Raw genomic sequence first — 18,198 nt, forward strand, 5'->3', positions numbered from 1 at the left:
GGCGCTGGCGCCCACGGCGGCCTGCACCTTCTCCACCAGCCCGGCCCACTGGCGCTGCATGTCTTCCACCAGGGGCTCTTGAGGCGGGCCTGGAAGGCCTCGGCCTGCAGGCGCATCTGCTGGGCCTGCTCCTCCAGCTTGGCGCGCACCTCCTCCACCTGCTCCTTCACCTCGTCCAGGCGGTCGCGGGTCCGGCTGCCCACCTCCTCCATCCGCGCGCGCAGCCGCTTGCCCCAGGCCTGGGCCCGCTCCTGCAGCGGCTGGCTGGCCAGGGAGGAGCCCACGGTGGCGGCCCGCGCGCGGCCCTGCTCCACCAGGGTCCCCAGGCGCTCGCGGATGGCGATTAATATAAAATAAATATTAATAATTAATAATTAAAAATAAACAGAATGTTTATTAATTCAACCTCTGAAATAATGAAGCACATCTGTGAGTATTCATACATAAAATGCTGTCCAAAATAAATTATTTCTTGAAATAAATAAGATACAGAAGACAGACTATAGAACGCTGTCATTTATGCAACATATTGTATTTCCGGAAGGATACAGAAGAAACTGGCAATGGTGACTGCCTTTAAGGATGACAGTGGATAGCCAGGAGAAATGTTGGATGAGAACTTACTTCACGCTGAATTGTCAGAATTTTGTAATTTTGTATAATGTACATATACTGCCTATTTATAAAATATTAAGCATTATTAAAGTGATATAAAACATAATATTCATGAACATATTTTTTAAAACTAAAAATTTATTTACCAGTGGAATTAATATTTTAAATGTTGTGTTATAGTTGATTAACATCTATCTACAGCAGAGCAAGAATACTGGCTGAAATAAGTCAATGGATATGGCATGCGTATTACCTCACCTATTTTGCTGCTATATCCATCTTTGTTTTAAAAATGTAACTGATCTGGTGGCAGGATAGTTATAAATGAAAGATTTTTAACTGAATGATACTCAGTGAGGTTTCTCTGATCTATCCAATATCATGTATACAACAATTTTATTTACAAATCATAGTTCTTTATACTTTACAGACAATATTGACCCAGCAAGCAGTCAGCTGTACACATGGTTTCTTGAGAGGCTATAAGTACTTTTTCAAGAACCATGAGACTACATAAGAACACCATTCAACCATAATACTCTGTTTTTCCTTTGTCTCTGAAGTGTTGGTAACGCTATTAAATTAATGTAATTAATCCCACTTGGAATGCGATGTTTAGTTATTATGAAATGCCTAAGTGCTTACTGAAATGAAAGACAATCCAGTTCAGGTGATACAAAGGAAATCAATATGAAAAACAAACATCATTTTTAAACTTTGTTTATTTGTAGATTAAAATGTAATGCATTACAATTTTAACAATCACTTAAAAAATGATTTATATCTGCATAAAACAGAAGCAAAACAGAAATGTATGAATTAAAATGCCATCTTGCTTCAAGTTTCCAAATCAGTACTTTAAGTACTTATATGCATTGCAAGTATATTATATAAATATACTATGAATAATCTTGAAACTACAATAAATATCAAGTAGGTTTTTAGGCACACGGCATAAGAAAAATGCAGACTCTGCATAATTCTTGAGAGTGCTGAGTAACTCACTCTTAGTTCATTTTCACACATATATTTTACACAAAATATACAGCCATCACTCACATGATCCTCAATCACCTCTGAATCTCATCTTTCATCCCAGCATTAGTGCCTTCTTATGCTTCGATGCGCTTGCTCTATACAGCTATTACATAAGAAAATACTTTGCAGTTTTCTTCAACTAATTGCCTAAGAAGGTATCAATGCTACCAGAATCAATACAGCCTATCTACAAAATATATTCATGGAAATGTGCTGAGAGGCACCCACTTACAGAACTGCTCATTGTGATACTGGAAGTTACCCTGAAGGCAAACTTATAAATTTTAAGGTATACCATTTTTAATTGCCAACACTACGAAACCCAGAAATTATTAGAAACTGAGGTAACACCAGTTTTTTTTTATTATTATTATTTTTAAGAGATAGAAATACTTGAAAATACACCAAAGGTACTTTAAGAAAAATCCTGGCAAACATAGACCTCAGCCATCCTAAGATTTGTCTGCAATCATTTCTGCACAAATGTAAACCAAAGAATCCAAAGGAATGCTCGAGTTGAACTGACATAAAAGGATTAAAGATCACAGCCACGGAACACCTGAGAGCGCTCTCTGAGAAGTGAAGCCTAATGCTTCTCTTAGTAGAGCCAATGTTCATTGGTAAAAATGAACCAAATAAAGCCCATTGACTTTTCCCCCAGCTACAAATCAGATTCTGGCATATCTGGCATAATATCTGCCATCAGGTACCCTATTCCATACCGTCCATTGGGAGCAGTATCCAGAGTTGGGGATCCACTCTGTTTTCGATAAATATTTTTACCAAAATTTGGAGATGGCACATCAGTTGATGTTTTTCCGTGAATGAGGCTTGTATCGTCTCCCTCTAAGTTTACAGGCTCTTTCAGGACCTTTCCTCTCTTATAGGTCACAGATGCTAAATTACCGGAACTATCATCTATAAGGTTGAAACGACGAACAATGAAGACTACAGGGACGGGGAGTATTGCAAGGACAACCAGAGAGATACAAACAGCCATTCCCCATGGTGGATAGCTCAGAAATTCTTCAGATGCCTGTTAAAGTAGAAAATAATAATTATTAATAATCTACCTTTCCTTGCACATACATAAAATATTGTACTGGCTTCAGGTTTGTAAGCAGAGAATCTGGGCTGGCTTTGCGACTTGCTTTGACCAATAGGAAGCAGTGGAAGTGACAGCAACTTCCAAGACTAGACCGTAAAAGCCTTCCAATTTCTGCTTCTGTTTCTTAGAATGTTGCCCTGATTTCATACTGCTTGAAAAAGTTATAAATGAAAGACCACATAAAGAGAGAGCCCAGCCTCCTCCAAGCTGAATGCAACCGCTTGTTAGCCCAGGCAAGAAAAGAACTGGTCCGTGTAGCCACAGAGCTGTACGAAATAATAAATCAGTGTTGCTTTTAGCCATTAAGTTTTAGAGTAATTTGTTACTAAGCAATAGATGCCTCTTACATGTGTCATATATCTTTCTAAAATCTGAAAACCAAACATTGAAGCACATCTGGTCCCAATGGTTTTGGTGAGAGAACATGCATTTATGCCTTAGTCTAGAATTATTAACCATAGGATAGTCAAAGGTCAGAGGTTTCTCTTAAAATAAGCACTTCTATTTTACAGCTGACATATACCTCATGATTACATTATAATTCAGCTTGAGAATAGAAGTTAAAAGTTATTGCTAATAATGTAAAAGTTATAACAGAACTTTATTTCAAAATTTACTTATTTTAAATTGTATATTTTGATAATATATACTTTCATTGTTATATAGTATGTGAGATACAATTTATTTTGGTTTTTGTTGTTTGTGTGTATGGTTCATTTTTGTTTTGGTTTGTTTATAGATAGAATCTTTCTTTGTCACACAGGCTGGAGTGCAGTGGTGATCACAGCTCACTGTGACCTTCAACTCCTGGGCTCAAGCTATCCTTCAGCCTGAGCCTACTGAGTAGCTAGGACTATAGGCATGTGCTACCATGACCGGCTAATTTTTTTTTTATTTTCTGTAGAGACAGGGACTCTCTATGTTGCACAGGCTGTTCTCAAGCTGCTGGCCTTAAGTGATCCTTCTGCATTGGCCTCTCAAATTGTTGGGATTATAGAGATGAACCACTGCACCTGGCCTGGGATACAACTTATTAAAACATTTCTAGATTTTTGATTAATATATTTTCTAGAGTCAGAGGCCCAATAATTATTGGTTCATCAATGTTAAGATGAATATATCTTCTTTAATAATGACAAAGTCAGTGTTTCACACATGTTAAAAACATCCACAATGTATTTAAACAATCATATACGCTTGGGGCAGGGCACAAACGTAAATCTCATATACTTGCATAAATGCTGCGCCATTCATTAAACAGCAAAAAAATACTGTGAAGGAGACAAAAGAAAAAAACCCTCTAAAAAAGCTTTTTATGTACCTTTTTAAAATTTAATTTCATTATTTTGTGTTTACCTTATTTTCAATCCATGCGTTATAGCCAGGAGGACTTAATCCCATATTCACGATACTAGCTATTAGCAGTGATAATAGCATTAGAGGAGAAATATATTTCCACATATAGTAGTAATATCTGCTGGGAGCAAAGCCCAGCATATCTTTTAGGTCTTCCATAAACCTAAATAAAAAGAAAATATTTAATTATTCCTTAATATAATATTGCTAAATCTTAAAAATGTGCATTGTATTAATGGTCTGACAAAGGTTTAGCCATGGATACCCCATGACATTTTATACTGTATCAATGTTTCTATCGAAAGATGGCTTATAAATTAAGAAAATTTATAAAGTAAAATGAAGCCAGTTAATTCTTACACTGAAGATGTCTTTTAAGATTCTGGAGAAATTTGGAAGAATCATAAAATACTATAATTTTTATTTAGTGAAAATTCTCTTAAGCTAATTATTGAGTTCTCCTCCTACTGGTAACTTTCTATTCTATAAACACAATATTTTCAGTACATTAAAAATTTGTCTCTTTTTCTGTAATACAGGTAAGAATTACTAAAAGGAATTATTTAGAAATTATTACTTTTAGTAATTATTCCTTATTAAGGAATATGAAGTAACTATATATTAAGGAATCATGATTATGTTATTAATACTATTCTATTAAAGAATTATTACTTTCAGGGGCCGGGCGCGGTGGCTCACGCCTGTAATCCCGGCACTTTGGGAGGCCGAGGCGGGTGGATCACGAGGTCAAGAGATCAAGACCATCCTGGTCAACACGGTGAAACCCCGTCTCTACTAAAACTACAAAAAATCAGCTGGGCATGGTGGTGCGTGCCTGTAATCCCAGCGACTCAGGAGGCTGGGGCAGGAGAATTGCCTGAACCCGGGAGGCGGAGGTTGCGGTGAGACGAGATCGCGCCATTGCACTCCAGCCTGGGTAACAAGAGCGAAACTCCGTCTCAAAAAAAAAAAAAAAAGAATTATTACTTTCAGTAATAATTATTTTTCAGTAAATACTAGTTTTACTAATTATTACTTTTACTAATAATTTTGCTATTACTTTTAGTAATAATTAGCAAAAGTAATAATTTATTAATATCACAGTATTAAAAGTATAGTTATAATTCCTTAATATCATCAAACATACCTAAGTGATGTTTGTATTTACTGAAGTCTCACTTGTTTTTACAGTCTGAATTTTTTAAAAGGTCTACATATAGTACCTAATTGCTATGTCTCTCGAGTCCTTTCCTTTCTTATTTTTCTTTTCTTTTCCTTCCTTCCTTCCTCCTCCCTCCTTCCCTCCCTCCCTCCCTTTCTCTTTTCTTTCTTTCTTTCTTTCTTTCTTTCTTTCTTTCTTTCTTTCTTTCTTTCTTTCTTTCTTTCTTTTCCTTTCTTTCTTTCTTTCTCTTTCTTTCTTTTTCTTTCTTTCTTTCTTTCCCTCTCTCTTCCTTTCTTTCCTCTTTCTTTCTTTTTCTCTTTCTCTTTCTTTTCTTTTCTTTTTTCTTTTCTTTTCTTTTCTTCCTTCTTTCTTTCTTTTTTGAGACAGTCTCACCTGTTTCCCAGGCTGGAATACAGTGGCACATTCTCAACTCACTGCAACCTTGGCTTCCCAAGTTCAAGCAATTCTCCTGTCTCAGCCTCCTGAGTAGCTGGGATTACAGGTGCCACCACCACCCCTGGCTAATTTTTGTATTTTTAAGTAGAGATGGCATTTCACCTTGTTGGTCAGGCTGGTCTTGAACTCCTGACCTCAAGTGATCTGCCCACCTCAGCCTCCCAAAGTGTTGGAATTACAGGCATGGGGCACCACGCCCAGCCCAGTCTTAATCTCTATGTTTCTCCTCCCTTTTGTGTTTCTTCCAAGTTGCTCCAGAATCTTAAAGGACATCTTCAATGTAAGAATTCTATGCCTGCCCTTTAGACAAAATACAAATTTGAAGAACAAGAGACCTCATTTCAAATCACAGTTCTGTGTTCTTTTGATGTATATTTTAATCTCTCTAAGCTTCATTTTTGGTATTTTGCAAAAAGATAATATAATACCCACCTTTGAGGGTTATTGTTAGAACCATAAACAATGAACTATCTCACATATGGTACAAAATCAATAGATGCATCTATTAGTAGGAGTATTTTTTCTTCTGTTGTTATAAATAGTGTTATTCAGGAATACTAGCTATTAAAAATGGAGATTCTTTAGTAAGTCTGTCATAAATAATGAACTGTCTAAAAGGAAATCTAAATTACAAATGTATTCACAGATCCGTCCAATAACAATATCAAATTCCACCATGGTACAGGTTAGGAGTGTTGAGTAGCCTAGCAGAGTTTAGAGAAATCTGGCCTTGAAATGAAGGTCAAGGTTACAATACTGGCTCTACAGCTAACATATTGCATCCTCCTGGAAAAGAAGGAGCAGTAAGATATGGGTCATATTAGTTAACACAGAATAAATTTTTTATTATAGAGTTTATTTTTTAAGAGCAGCTTTTATGTTCACAGCAAAATTGAGCTGAAAGTATAGAGATTTTCCATACAGCTCCAACCAATATACATGCATAACCTTCTCTATTATCAGTATCCCCCATGAGAGTGGAACATTAGTTACAACTGAGGAACTTAAGTTATCACATAATTATTACCTAGAGCCCACAGTTTACATTAGAATTCACTGTTTGCGTTGTTCATTCTCTGGGTTTGATATGTGTCCACCATTACAGTATCATGCAGAGTAGCTTCACTGCCCTAAAAATTTTGTGTTCTGCCTATACATCCCTCAATCTGGCCCAACCCTTTCAACTGCTGATCATTTTACTGTCTTCATAGTTTTATCTTTTCCATATTCTAATATAGGGAATCATATAGTATTTAGCCTTTTCATAAGTGGATCCTTTCACTAAGTAATCTGCATTCAAATTTCTTCTGTGTCTTTTCATAGATTGATAGATTATTTGTTTTTAATGCTGAATAATATTTCATTGTCTGAATGTATCACAGTTTATTTGTCTGTTTACCTGCTAAAGGATATCTTGGTTGCTTCCAAGTTTGGGCAGTTATGAATACAGTTGCTATAAATACCCACATGCAGAATTTTAAGTGGGCATAAGTTTTCAACTCCTTTGGGTAATAACAAATAGCATGATTCCTAGATTACGTGGTAAAAGCTATTACTACTATTATGATATAGTACATGATTATTAAATTTAAGTTCCCCTACCCTTGCTGGCCTGGAGCTTTTGGCAATCATAAAAAACAGTCTCTAAGCTTTGTTATACTGCTCATTCAATACCAACAATATTCTTTATGTTTCTTAAAAGGACTTTGGTCTTCACTTAAGGTGCTTTTGTTACTACTTTACATAGAGCTGTAATAAGCTTGGTGATTTTATTACCTCTCAGTCCATATATGTGATTAGAGACAGTAGCTATAGAAAGTATTGAACAAATCCTCCAAAGATCTTTTCCCTTGAGATTACTCTGATGCTTCATGTCATATCAAATAATTCAAAGGTTTGAACAATGAACCTGATTGATGTGAAAACTATATGTATTTGATATGAATTTATGAATAGTGAATTTGTTCACTGTTAATGCATATAGTGAATTTAAGTAATGACTCCACGTAAATATAATGTTTGTGTACAACAGATGACATATACATCTCAGAGCTGGGAAAATATCATTACCCAATATTGTTCTGCTATATAAAGCATTGTGACACAAGCACTCCTCTCATAAAATAATTTAGCAAAATAACTAGGAGATAAGCTTTAGAGTTAAGTAGAAATGGCTATGAGTCCCAGGTCTGCTGCTGTCCAGGTGGGTGATGGGCAAGTTCACAGGGTATCTCTCTAAGGTTGATTTTCTTTATCTGTGAAATGCAGATAACAACTCAAAAGAACGTAAGGTTCTTTGAACACTGCCGATAATTACTAGATCCTGAGAATTACTGTTTAATAACAAGGACTAAATCAAAGCTCTAAAATTCTACACACTATTACATCCTATACGATTCTACTTACCCAATAGGAGAATCTACCAAAATTTTGAATCAATAAGAGCCTGTAAAATATTTGATTTTAAAAAGAATTGCTCCCTCTGTTCATTTCTTTCTTCTTCTAAATGAAAAGAATAATAATAATTGATGTTTTCAAAATAGAGATAAAAGTGAATACATAAAAGCAAATATACTTACTTATCTATACCATAAACAAAGCATACAGCAATATTCTCCAAAATTACTACAATTAGCAGAGGCAATGTAGCAGAATAATCATCAAACATTGTAACGAAGTAATTTCCAGAGCGTTGCACAAATATCAGGCCAATACAAAATGCCAGAAGACAACAGATGACTAGACAAAAGAAACAAAATGAAAAATGAGATTCTATTCTGAGCCAAGTTCTTTGAATGCTATTATAAATTATTATATTCAAACTTTTAAAACTTTTATAACATGACCATCATATAAACAGGGAATACCTTTCCTGATACATGGCATACAACATATTAGGAATTAAGTTACCTGGGTGTGACCACAACAGTCATACAAATTTATTCTAACACAGCAATTTATTTACCTGAGTCTGTGAAAACTCATTTATAAGTACAATAACAAATGAGACAAAATTTAGAGAAAATTTTAAAAGTATAAATTTCCATACTCTATTTCTGTAATTAATAGCAAAGTGACTTCTTCAGGGAGCAAATATTCATAGGTCATTTCTTCCTTTAATAATGTTACATAGTGTTGAAATAGATACAAAATTTTTTAATTAATGAGACTAATGAAGTTTATAAGATTATGAAACATATATATTAACTATTTGATTGAAATAAGTTACTTTTAAAGCATAACTGGAAAAATCTGACCAGACTTAACCTCAGCATCAATCCACATTTATATCTTTTATCTTTGACTGAACAGGTTAGTTTGGAAACAAATTATAATGGAGTTGAGCAATCTGATCATTCAAATAACATCTAAGAAAAATTATCAAAAAACTTTCCCCAGTAATATCTAAGAAACAGATGCATAGATTTCTGACTAGCTACTCCTTAGAGAAGTCTTTGAAACGCATATGGTATTTCCATATTTTTGTTAGACTCTTCATTCTTTTGTGCTTATTAGCAGAGAAGCCCTCAAAATTCATAGATTACTACATTCCATTTCTCAACCACACTTTGGCAGAGGTGAGTAAACTTGAAAGAAGTAGAATAGTAATGGCAGCTAAGGAAAAAAGACATCCATGTATTCAATCATATGAGTGTAGTGTTCCCTAACAATTTCAGCAAGTATGTGTTACATGAAGAAATTATCTCCATCTCTTAAGTACTATCCTAGTGCTGTGAGTTACATCATACAGAAATGAATATAATATGTGAACATATAATGTAGAATTAAAAAGCAACATTTACTTGGATTCTACTGCATATTAAATTTAAATGCTTACCACAGTATAAAATAAGATTGCATTATCTCACTTGATTTTTATAACATCCCAATTAACAATGTATTGCTTTGTTTACAGATGAGAGAAATGATCCTGAAGAACATTAAGTAATATGCTTAAAGTCTCAGGCTGGAAGTAGCCCAGTTTGTATTTGCACCTAAGTCTGTCTGCCTCAACAGCCTCTGTCACTTTCATTATCTCCTAATTACACCACAGTATGAGGCAAATATTAAAAAGTGCATTATAAGTGGTACAGACAGTAAGAGTTTTACTGGAGATGTGAGGGAAAAAGATAATGAGTAATTCATTTGCCTAAATCTTACTGCACTAAAAGAGAAGAAAACACACCTACCAAAGAAAATGAGGTAATATTTCACTGTGGTCAAATATGACCACTACTTGAAGTATCAGTATGATCCTAAAACTCAAGAAGTGGGAAAGAGGGTGAATTCCCCTTTGCTCTTTCCAAATAAGTCTTCTAGAAGGAGTTAGAAAATACTACTTTATGTGATTTTCCCTTTACACTGTTACTTTTTTCTTAACCTGTAAGCCCTTTACTATAGGAGGGAAGAGTTTGGATATGGCAAGCAATGACATGAATACAAAAATGACTTTAGCCTGCATGTCAGGCAGGACACGGATTTTCGATTTTCCTATTAAGAAGTAGAAATCACTTTCTTGAATAATATAAAGCAGTTTCTCACTTTTGTTCAGCTGAATTGTGGATATATAGCTATCAATATGAACAAACTGCTGAAATTGAACTGTTTTATACAGACATACATGCACATGTACAAACACATACAGACATAGTTATCAGAGCAGCAAGCAATAAAGCTATATATTTCAGAGTTATTTACACATAAATTATCAGTAAATTTTTTATGGCTAAGGAAGAGCCTTGGGGATTTGCACAGCATTGCCCAACACTCAAGGTCATCTGTATAATTTTTATCCAGTCTTATTTTACATCACTTACCAGTATTGTGTCTGTACTCTTGTCTGGTTAGCTTTCTTACTGTTGCCTTCATCTCCATTTATGTATGTTTACTAAAGTCATTCTCTGACCCTTGAGAAGATCCTTCCTCTTTCCAACTCAGCTTCCGTCTCTTTCTCTGATAGTTTCATCATATATTTAGATGACTTAAACTCTTCTGAATTCTTACATGTAAAATCTATTATGCTCTCTATCAGTATTTTACATGTTTTAAGTCTTATCGATGCAATCTGATTTTAATTTTAGTGCCACTGTTTTTGGAGAAGATTTTTTTATATATTTGTATATTTCTTATAATTTCTTTTATATCCTTTAAATCCCTTAAATGGGAGTAGGATGCATTAAACTGGTACTTTAATAATTGTAAGTTGGATATATTAACTACTATCCATATTGATAAACCGTTTTATTTTGTTCTCTACCTGGAGGCATTAACTACTAGTAAATCACTATTGCTGCTGTATACGAGAACTGGATTTAGGTTTATCATTTTCAGCTATGCACTTTTTGGATAGGAATATTGCACCTGAACTGCTCTAATTATGATTATTGGACTTGTATACAAAATTATACACAAACACTCCATGAGTTTAGTGTCAGTAATTCATGATAATGACATTACCATTAATAAATTATAACAATAATTATTAATAAATGATAAAATATAATTTATATTCTAAAATCCATATTATAGAATATATATACAATATATAAATAAAATAAAATAAATTTATACAAAGTAAACAATGATAAATAAATAATAATAATAGACATTAATAAAACTCAAAATATAAGACTTTCCAGCTTTTATCTCTAACTTTCACCAAGAATAAAATGACCTGGATTTGTTCAATGAAAAGTCAAATACAAAAAACTCACCAGTAAGAATTTCTTTTCTCACTTTGAAAGTGTCCACAATGGGTGTGACAATCCCTTCAATAGTTCCAAACATGCTGCCAAGGCCTAGATTTACCAGCATGAGGAAAAACATCACTGACCAGAAGGGAGATGCAGGGAAATGTGTCATCGCTTCCGTAAAGGCAATAAAAGCTAAACCAGTTCCTTGAACAGCCTGCAAAATACACAAAATAGAACGTTAGTACAGAATAACAATTAAACAATGGTTCTATATATCAGTTACAATGAGGAGGAAAATCTCTGAATAATGGCCAGGACTGCTGGAAATAGATAGGCTCATATCAGCTCTTAACCTGATAAATCATGTTATTCTTCGCAGAACCTGGATTTAATTAGATCAAGCAGATCCAAATAATGAAACTCTGTTTACAATTACTAAATAGAGTATGTAATTATGTTGTATATACTAAATATTTCACAAGGCTACAAAAATGAAAAATTATATTAAATAATACATAATATTTTGGTTTTGTTAAAGCTTATGAATATGAATAGTGACTTATCATAAATATATAAATACGAATTATATACAACTATTGTTGGCTCATATATAAAGATTTAAAAATTTAGTTTTATCTTACCTCAAACTAGCTCAATTGCTGTAAAAAATATATATATACTACAAATAATAAACTTGTTTTTATTTAAGAGAAAACTGCAAATGCAAAATAAAATGATGTAAACAGAATAAGTAGATTATAGAAAGCCAATTTTCAATGTAAAAAAACCTAAATCTTTACCTTTTTTACTTCTACTATTCCTACCTCCCTGATTTAAAAAAAAAAAAAAAAAAAGTTGGGCTGATATGCTGGTTTTAATTCAGAAGACACAATGAACTTCCAGTCAAATCTAATAACAAAATGAATAAAAAGACAGATATTCCAATTGGGCGGAAAGAAATTGAATTCCTTACAAATATTAATGTGAGCTTATTTTTATAAAAAACACAAATATTGAGTTCTAAAATAACAACTTACTTCATCTATGTACCTATAACCAAAATTCAAGCTCAAGTTGATTGTACTGTCACAAAAATAGATGAGAATTTCAAGTTAATTGTGTTGTCTCAAAGATAGATGAGAATTAAAAAAAAAAAAAAACTTTGAACAATACATTAGTAATTATTTAAATATTTCCTTAAGGAATTTGAGGTTTTTATATTAATGATGGCTTTACATTTTCAATGAATAATATCCACACATGACTCTTTGGTTTCAAGTATAGTTAGCTATCATAATGTAAATGATTTAATGACTAATTTGTCCATTGTGTTTTACATTTTGACATACGGGAGACAGTGGCAGCCAATACAAGGACATTTCTTAATGGTGATCTATTTCTTATTTAATACAACATAGTTAAGAAAAGGAACTTGATCAGCTGGGTGCAGTGGTTCATGCTCGTAATCACAGCACTTTGGGAGGCCGAGGCGGGCAGATCAAGAGGTCAGGAGTTTGAGACCAGCCTGGCCAACACAGTCACTACTAAAAATAAAAAAAATTAGCCTGGCTGGTGGTGCATGCCTATAATCCTAGCTACTCAGGAGGCTGAGCCAGGAGAATTGCTTTAACCTGGGAGGTGAAGGATGCAGTGAGCTGAGATTGCACCACGACACTCCAGCCTGGGTGACAGAGCAAGACTCCAGCTCAAAAAAAAAAAAGAACTTGACAATGACTTGCAGAACACAACTATTAAAATGTCTATTTTAAAATTATTCATGCACCAAAACAATCATGTAACGTATATGTAGATGAGAGCCATAATTCTAATTCTATGTTGAACATTATAGCAAGGAATATTTCAGACTAATCATCATTTTATGATGAAAAATCACATTATATTCATATTTTAAATTATTGTGACTCAATGAATGAAATAACTTTTTAAAGTAAAGCAATTTTGATTTAACTTAATTTAATTTACCGTTTAAGAAAACATATTGTCTAAAATGAAGAATGTAAATTCTGAAGGCCTTAAAATGCCCAGGAGCTTCTCTGGGCATTTAAGAGCTTTCCTGGGCATTTTAAGGCCTTTTCCAGAAGGCAGTCTGCTGGATAATACATATTTTAACTGAATGATAAGTATTTTATTGCTCAAACATGGCACACTAACTTTATTTAGCTCTTCTTCAATTTGACAGGGATTGAGATGTAGAGCAGGAAACTCTTCTTCTTTCACTTTTTGAATGATGTCATAAACTAAATGATAATCTTCCGTGGTAACAGCTGAAAGGTTGATATGATGGGGAATAATATCCTCACTAATGTTTCCCATTTTCAAAAATTTTATGAACATCTCTGAATTTCTGAAAAAAAAAAAAAAAAAAAAAACATATGAAGGAACATATACGAGTTCATTGGTGTATAGTTTATAAACAACTATGCCATTATAAGCTAATGAATGTGGAATGTTCCCAGCACAAAGAAATGATTAATGTTTGAGGTGATGACTATCCCAATTACTCAAATTTGACCATTATATGTTGTATGTTTCTGTCAAACTATCATATGTATCTCATAAATATGTATAACTATCATGTATACATAAAATTACAAATAACAAAATAAAAACTAAGAAATAAAGCAAATAGAAGTTAATATCCATACTGTGTTATGCATTTCTCATTTATGACATTTGCTTTGAAGCCCAGAACTGCAAACACCACCAATGTTGCCAGGACAGAGGTGAAAAAATTGATGAAGGACACCAGGACAGCATCAAAGTGGCAGTTGTTATCTCTCTTGTTGTAGCTTGAAAAGGCAATGACACCACCAAATCCCAGCCCTAAGGCAAAGAACACTTGAGTAGCAGCTTCTCTCCAGACCTTGGGCTCCAACATTATTTCAAGCTGTTTAAAAATAAACATAATAGAATCAGGTACAATTCAATATTTCAGAATAATTAAGTTTTATGGAATTAACTCAACTGTTTAAATATATTACAGTGATGTTTATGCACCCAAAGGTTATTTAAATCTGAGAAATAATATGATCTTAAGACTAAATAAACATTTTTTTTTTTTTTTAGGAAAGAAAGAATATGAATAAGAAAGTTTATCAGGTCTTTACATGGAGAATTTAAGTACATGGAAATTTTCTACTTACATAGTGATTTTTTAATATTTTAAGACTAATTATCAAAGTAAATATGAAATGAGAATATGAAGAAAAATTAATTATCTTCAATCATTTCCCATTATGTCTTTTTTCTTCCCCATAGCAAAACATGTCAATTACCGATAAAAGTTAGTAAATTAGTTCACTTATACTCCATGTTTTGTGTTTTCTAGTCTTAATCTAATGGTTGAAGCAGAAAACAATTATAAACTTGGTAAAGCTGAACTATTTGTACTTTGTATAATATTCACATATGTATTCTTTATTCATTCAAAAGTCTACTAAAAGATTTTTCTTTGAAAATAGAAGAAATTCATTTATATTGTCTGTAAGATACTCTTTCAGATCCAAAGTTCCCATATTCTGAACCTGAAATATCAACATACGAAGGAGCACATAAGAGTTTTTTGGTGTATAGTTTATAAACAAGTATGTCATTATAAGCGAATGAATGTGGAATGTTCCCAGCACAAAGAAATGATTAATGTTTGAGGTGATGACTATCCCAATTTCCCAAATTTGACCATTATATCTTGTATGTTTCTGAAATATCAGATTCAGAATATTGAAAAGATATTTCACGTAGTTGTACTTTATGTCTTAGATAATTATCACTGTTTATAATCAAAACTTAAATGAAACAGTTCAGATCAGCCACATGTGGCACAGACCTCAATAAATAGTTCAGTTTGATTTCAGTAATAATAGCATTTAAATTGGCATTATATCTCTTTTTACCATTACAATAAAATTGCCTTTATTGAGAGCAATGTCAAACATGGCTAAAAACATGAGTTCTCCAGAATTTGTGTCCTCCCTGAGTTTTAGCTTCTTCAATAGAAAGATCAGAGTAATAAGAAGTGTACCACTCACCACGGTACTTACCACACTCTAAAAATGCTCAGTAACTGATAACATATATCAGCTATTATGGCAAATACATTAACAATCATTTTATAGGGTTTACCTCATTTAATATGCACAACAACCCACCAAGTTGTTGCTACTATTAACTGAGTCTTAGGAAGGTTATGTAACCTAAGGTTACACAGCAGCTCTGAGGTAGAGATGAAATAAGAACACAGGTAGATTCCAAAACCCATGTTCCCTCAAATAATAGGATGTATTGCTTCAATTAAATTTAGTTAAAATCTATGAAATTTGCTTTTTAAGCATAATCATGATTATTTTCATAATTTATCAATTAACATATGCATATTGTTTATTGACCATTGCTACATTGTATTCTATTAAAATAATCTCAACTGTCTATCTCTACTTTACCCACTAGATGGCAGGAAACACATATTTACTAAAGACATTACTAGGATCCCTTTCAATTTCTGAACTAAAATCTCTGCTCACTGTTTCAGGAGTATTTGATGTGCTTACATACTTTCTCACCTACGTAAAAATGGAAATTTTAAAAAATTTACAACTACTTCTCATATTGACTATCACATCCTACAGAAATGTAATACAGAGTCTTATCAACACTCAATAAAAAGTTAGCCAAAGGAAAATTAACACTGTAATAGTGACCCCTAGTCCAGGTCAAAAATGTTAATTCATGCTGTAGTTTTCAGTACTGAGGCTATATATAATTATTATATCAAAGCATTGAAATTCTAAAATATTTAGTTAAACTAAATGTTTAGAATTTTGTCACAAGCAATTGCCAATTTAGAAAGAGAATGTATTCTAAAATTTCACACAGAATTTTGTTGTCTTGAACTCAGAAAACATTTTTTTTTTAAACATATAAGTTTTTTTGGTCATTAAGTATGGCCCATTTGAAGCAGATTTAAATTATAGTGTGGCTGAAACTCATAAATCTTAACTAGTTGTTCACAGAGAAGTTCCAAGAACTCTAAATGTTAAATAGGACTTTTAAAGTAGCTGCGAAAACCAGACACCAGTGTCAGCATTTTTGCTACTACAGAATGAATACCAACTCAGAGCCAGACACACAAAGAACACAGCTTTTTTTACGCAGTATCAAGGCAGCTGCCAGGAGTGACAAAGAATTCCAGAGAAGCTAATCCCTTCTGCCCAAATCTCACAGCTCCTTGCTGGCTGCACATTCATCCTTCAGATAACTTTTAATTTCTAAACTAATTTTGAAATCATATCTTTAGACAGTTTCATCTTTATGTCTGCCTATAATACAATTAGCAAACTAATAGTGGGGTGCAACTTGATTTCAGTGAATAACATGTATGTATATATATATATATATATATATATATATATATATACATACACACACTCAACAACTTGTTTCCTGTTAAATCAATATAAGAAGTTATGATTAAGTCCACAGTTATGATTAACCAGGATTTAAATGTGCCCAGTGTTGAGTTTAGCTCTACTAAGTTGCATGATAGATTATAAGTTCTAAGTCCTTGATGGAGTCTAAAGAGAATTTTACTAAAATATACATATTTTTCTAACATCTATAGAAGTTACGTCATTTCACAAGCTGATCATTATAAATATTCTTCCAGAAGATACAAAACCTCAAAAAAAATTAACTAAGAAAAGAAAACACTGATTTTTCTCTGAGAGAGTAATTTAGGTTTCTTAATCTGAGTTCATGGATTCTAGATGATTGGTCAACTTCTGGAGCCATTAAACAAATTATTATGATCATTATTTTTTGGGTAAGAAAATCCTTGTCATTTTTTCAAGAGGGTCCATGACACACAAAAAAAGGTAAAAAACATTGGAATAGAGGGGAAAGACTAAATGAAGACTGAAAAACTATAAAGTTTAATCAGTATAAAAATTGGAAATGCATTTATTACAAAAGAGGGACTTTTGAAGCTGAAATACTGGTAGTCTTACTGTAAAATCAAAATGGAATATTAAAAAATGGAGATAAATGGATATAATTATGTTTTTCTAGACTGGTTAACAACTATAATATAAAAGTTTAATGTGCATATATTAGAACAATTAGTCCTTAAATATCCTTAAATATTTTAACAAGAAATATAATGCTTTCATGATCATAAGCTTTAAATAGAAATACGGTACATACCCTAGGGGTAAACATGTGGCGAATTCCATCAATTGAACCATTTAAAAGGAATGCTCTGATTAAGAAGCATATAAGTACCACATATGGAAACAGAGAACTAAAATATACGATCTGCAAAGAAAGAAAAATAAAAATAAGTGAGATGCAATGACAACTATATATTTTATAGCTAAGATTGTATATATTATATTTCCTGTTCTGTACTTTGACAGTCACTGTTTCATGCATGGAATGATTAATAAAACTATTAATAACTTCTAAAGCCATCTTTTAAGAATGCTTTATGAGTCATCATTCAGTCTTAAGATCCTATTTAAGATATAATTTAAAATTTTAAAAACTATCTCCTGTGAAAGAAATCCATAAGCTACGGTGTAGCTTGAATAATGTTGATTCCTTATAGTTTGTAAAACAAGCAATATTTAAGACAGAAATGAACAGGACTAACTACCTAGCAAATTCCTGCTTTTTTTTGGTTCTATGTAGCAAATTAGAGTCCTATTTCTTTTTCTTTCTCTTTTCTTTTTCTTTCTTTCTTCTTTCCTTCTCTC

At 32.9% G+C, this 18,198-nt stretch overlaps 1 protein-coding gene across 2 annotated transcripts in view; it reads right to left on the reverse strand.

Moving 5' to 3' along the window:
• Positions 1-994: 994 nt before the first annotated feature.
• SLC6A15 (solute carrier family 6 member 15) overlaps positions 995-18,198 on the reverse strand; it is a 52,902-nt gene continuing 35,698 nt past the window's right edge. For both annotated transcript variants that reach the window (XM_017506822.2, XM_037730803.1), the window contains exons 6-12: positions 17,648-17,758; positions 14,095-14,336; positions 13,601-13,793; positions 11,450-11,642; positions 8,315-8,474; positions 4,118-4,280; positions 995-2,689 (exon numbers count right to left, since the gene is read on the reverse strand). In XM_017506822.2, coding sequence (XP_017362311.1) covers positions 2,315-2,689; positions 4,118-4,280; positions 8,315-8,474; positions 11,450-11,642; positions 13,601-13,793; positions 14,095-14,336; positions 17,648-17,758 — 1,437 coding nt within the window. In that variant the 3' untranslated portion in view covers positions 995-2,314. The remainder of the gene's footprint in view (positions 2,690-4,117; positions 4,281-8,314; positions 8,475-11,449; positions 11,643-13,600; positions 13,794-14,094; positions 14,337-17,647; positions 17,759-18,198) is intronic.

Source organism: Cebus imitator, unplaced genomic scaffold, assembly GCF_001604975.1.
Source record: "Cebus imitator isolate Cc_AM_T3 unplaced genomic scaffold, Cebus_imitator-1.0 Scaffold362, whole genome shotgun sequence".
Classification (NCBI taxonomy): domain Eukaryota; kingdom Metazoa; phylum Chordata; class Mammalia; order Primates; family Cebidae; genus Cebus; species Cebus imitator.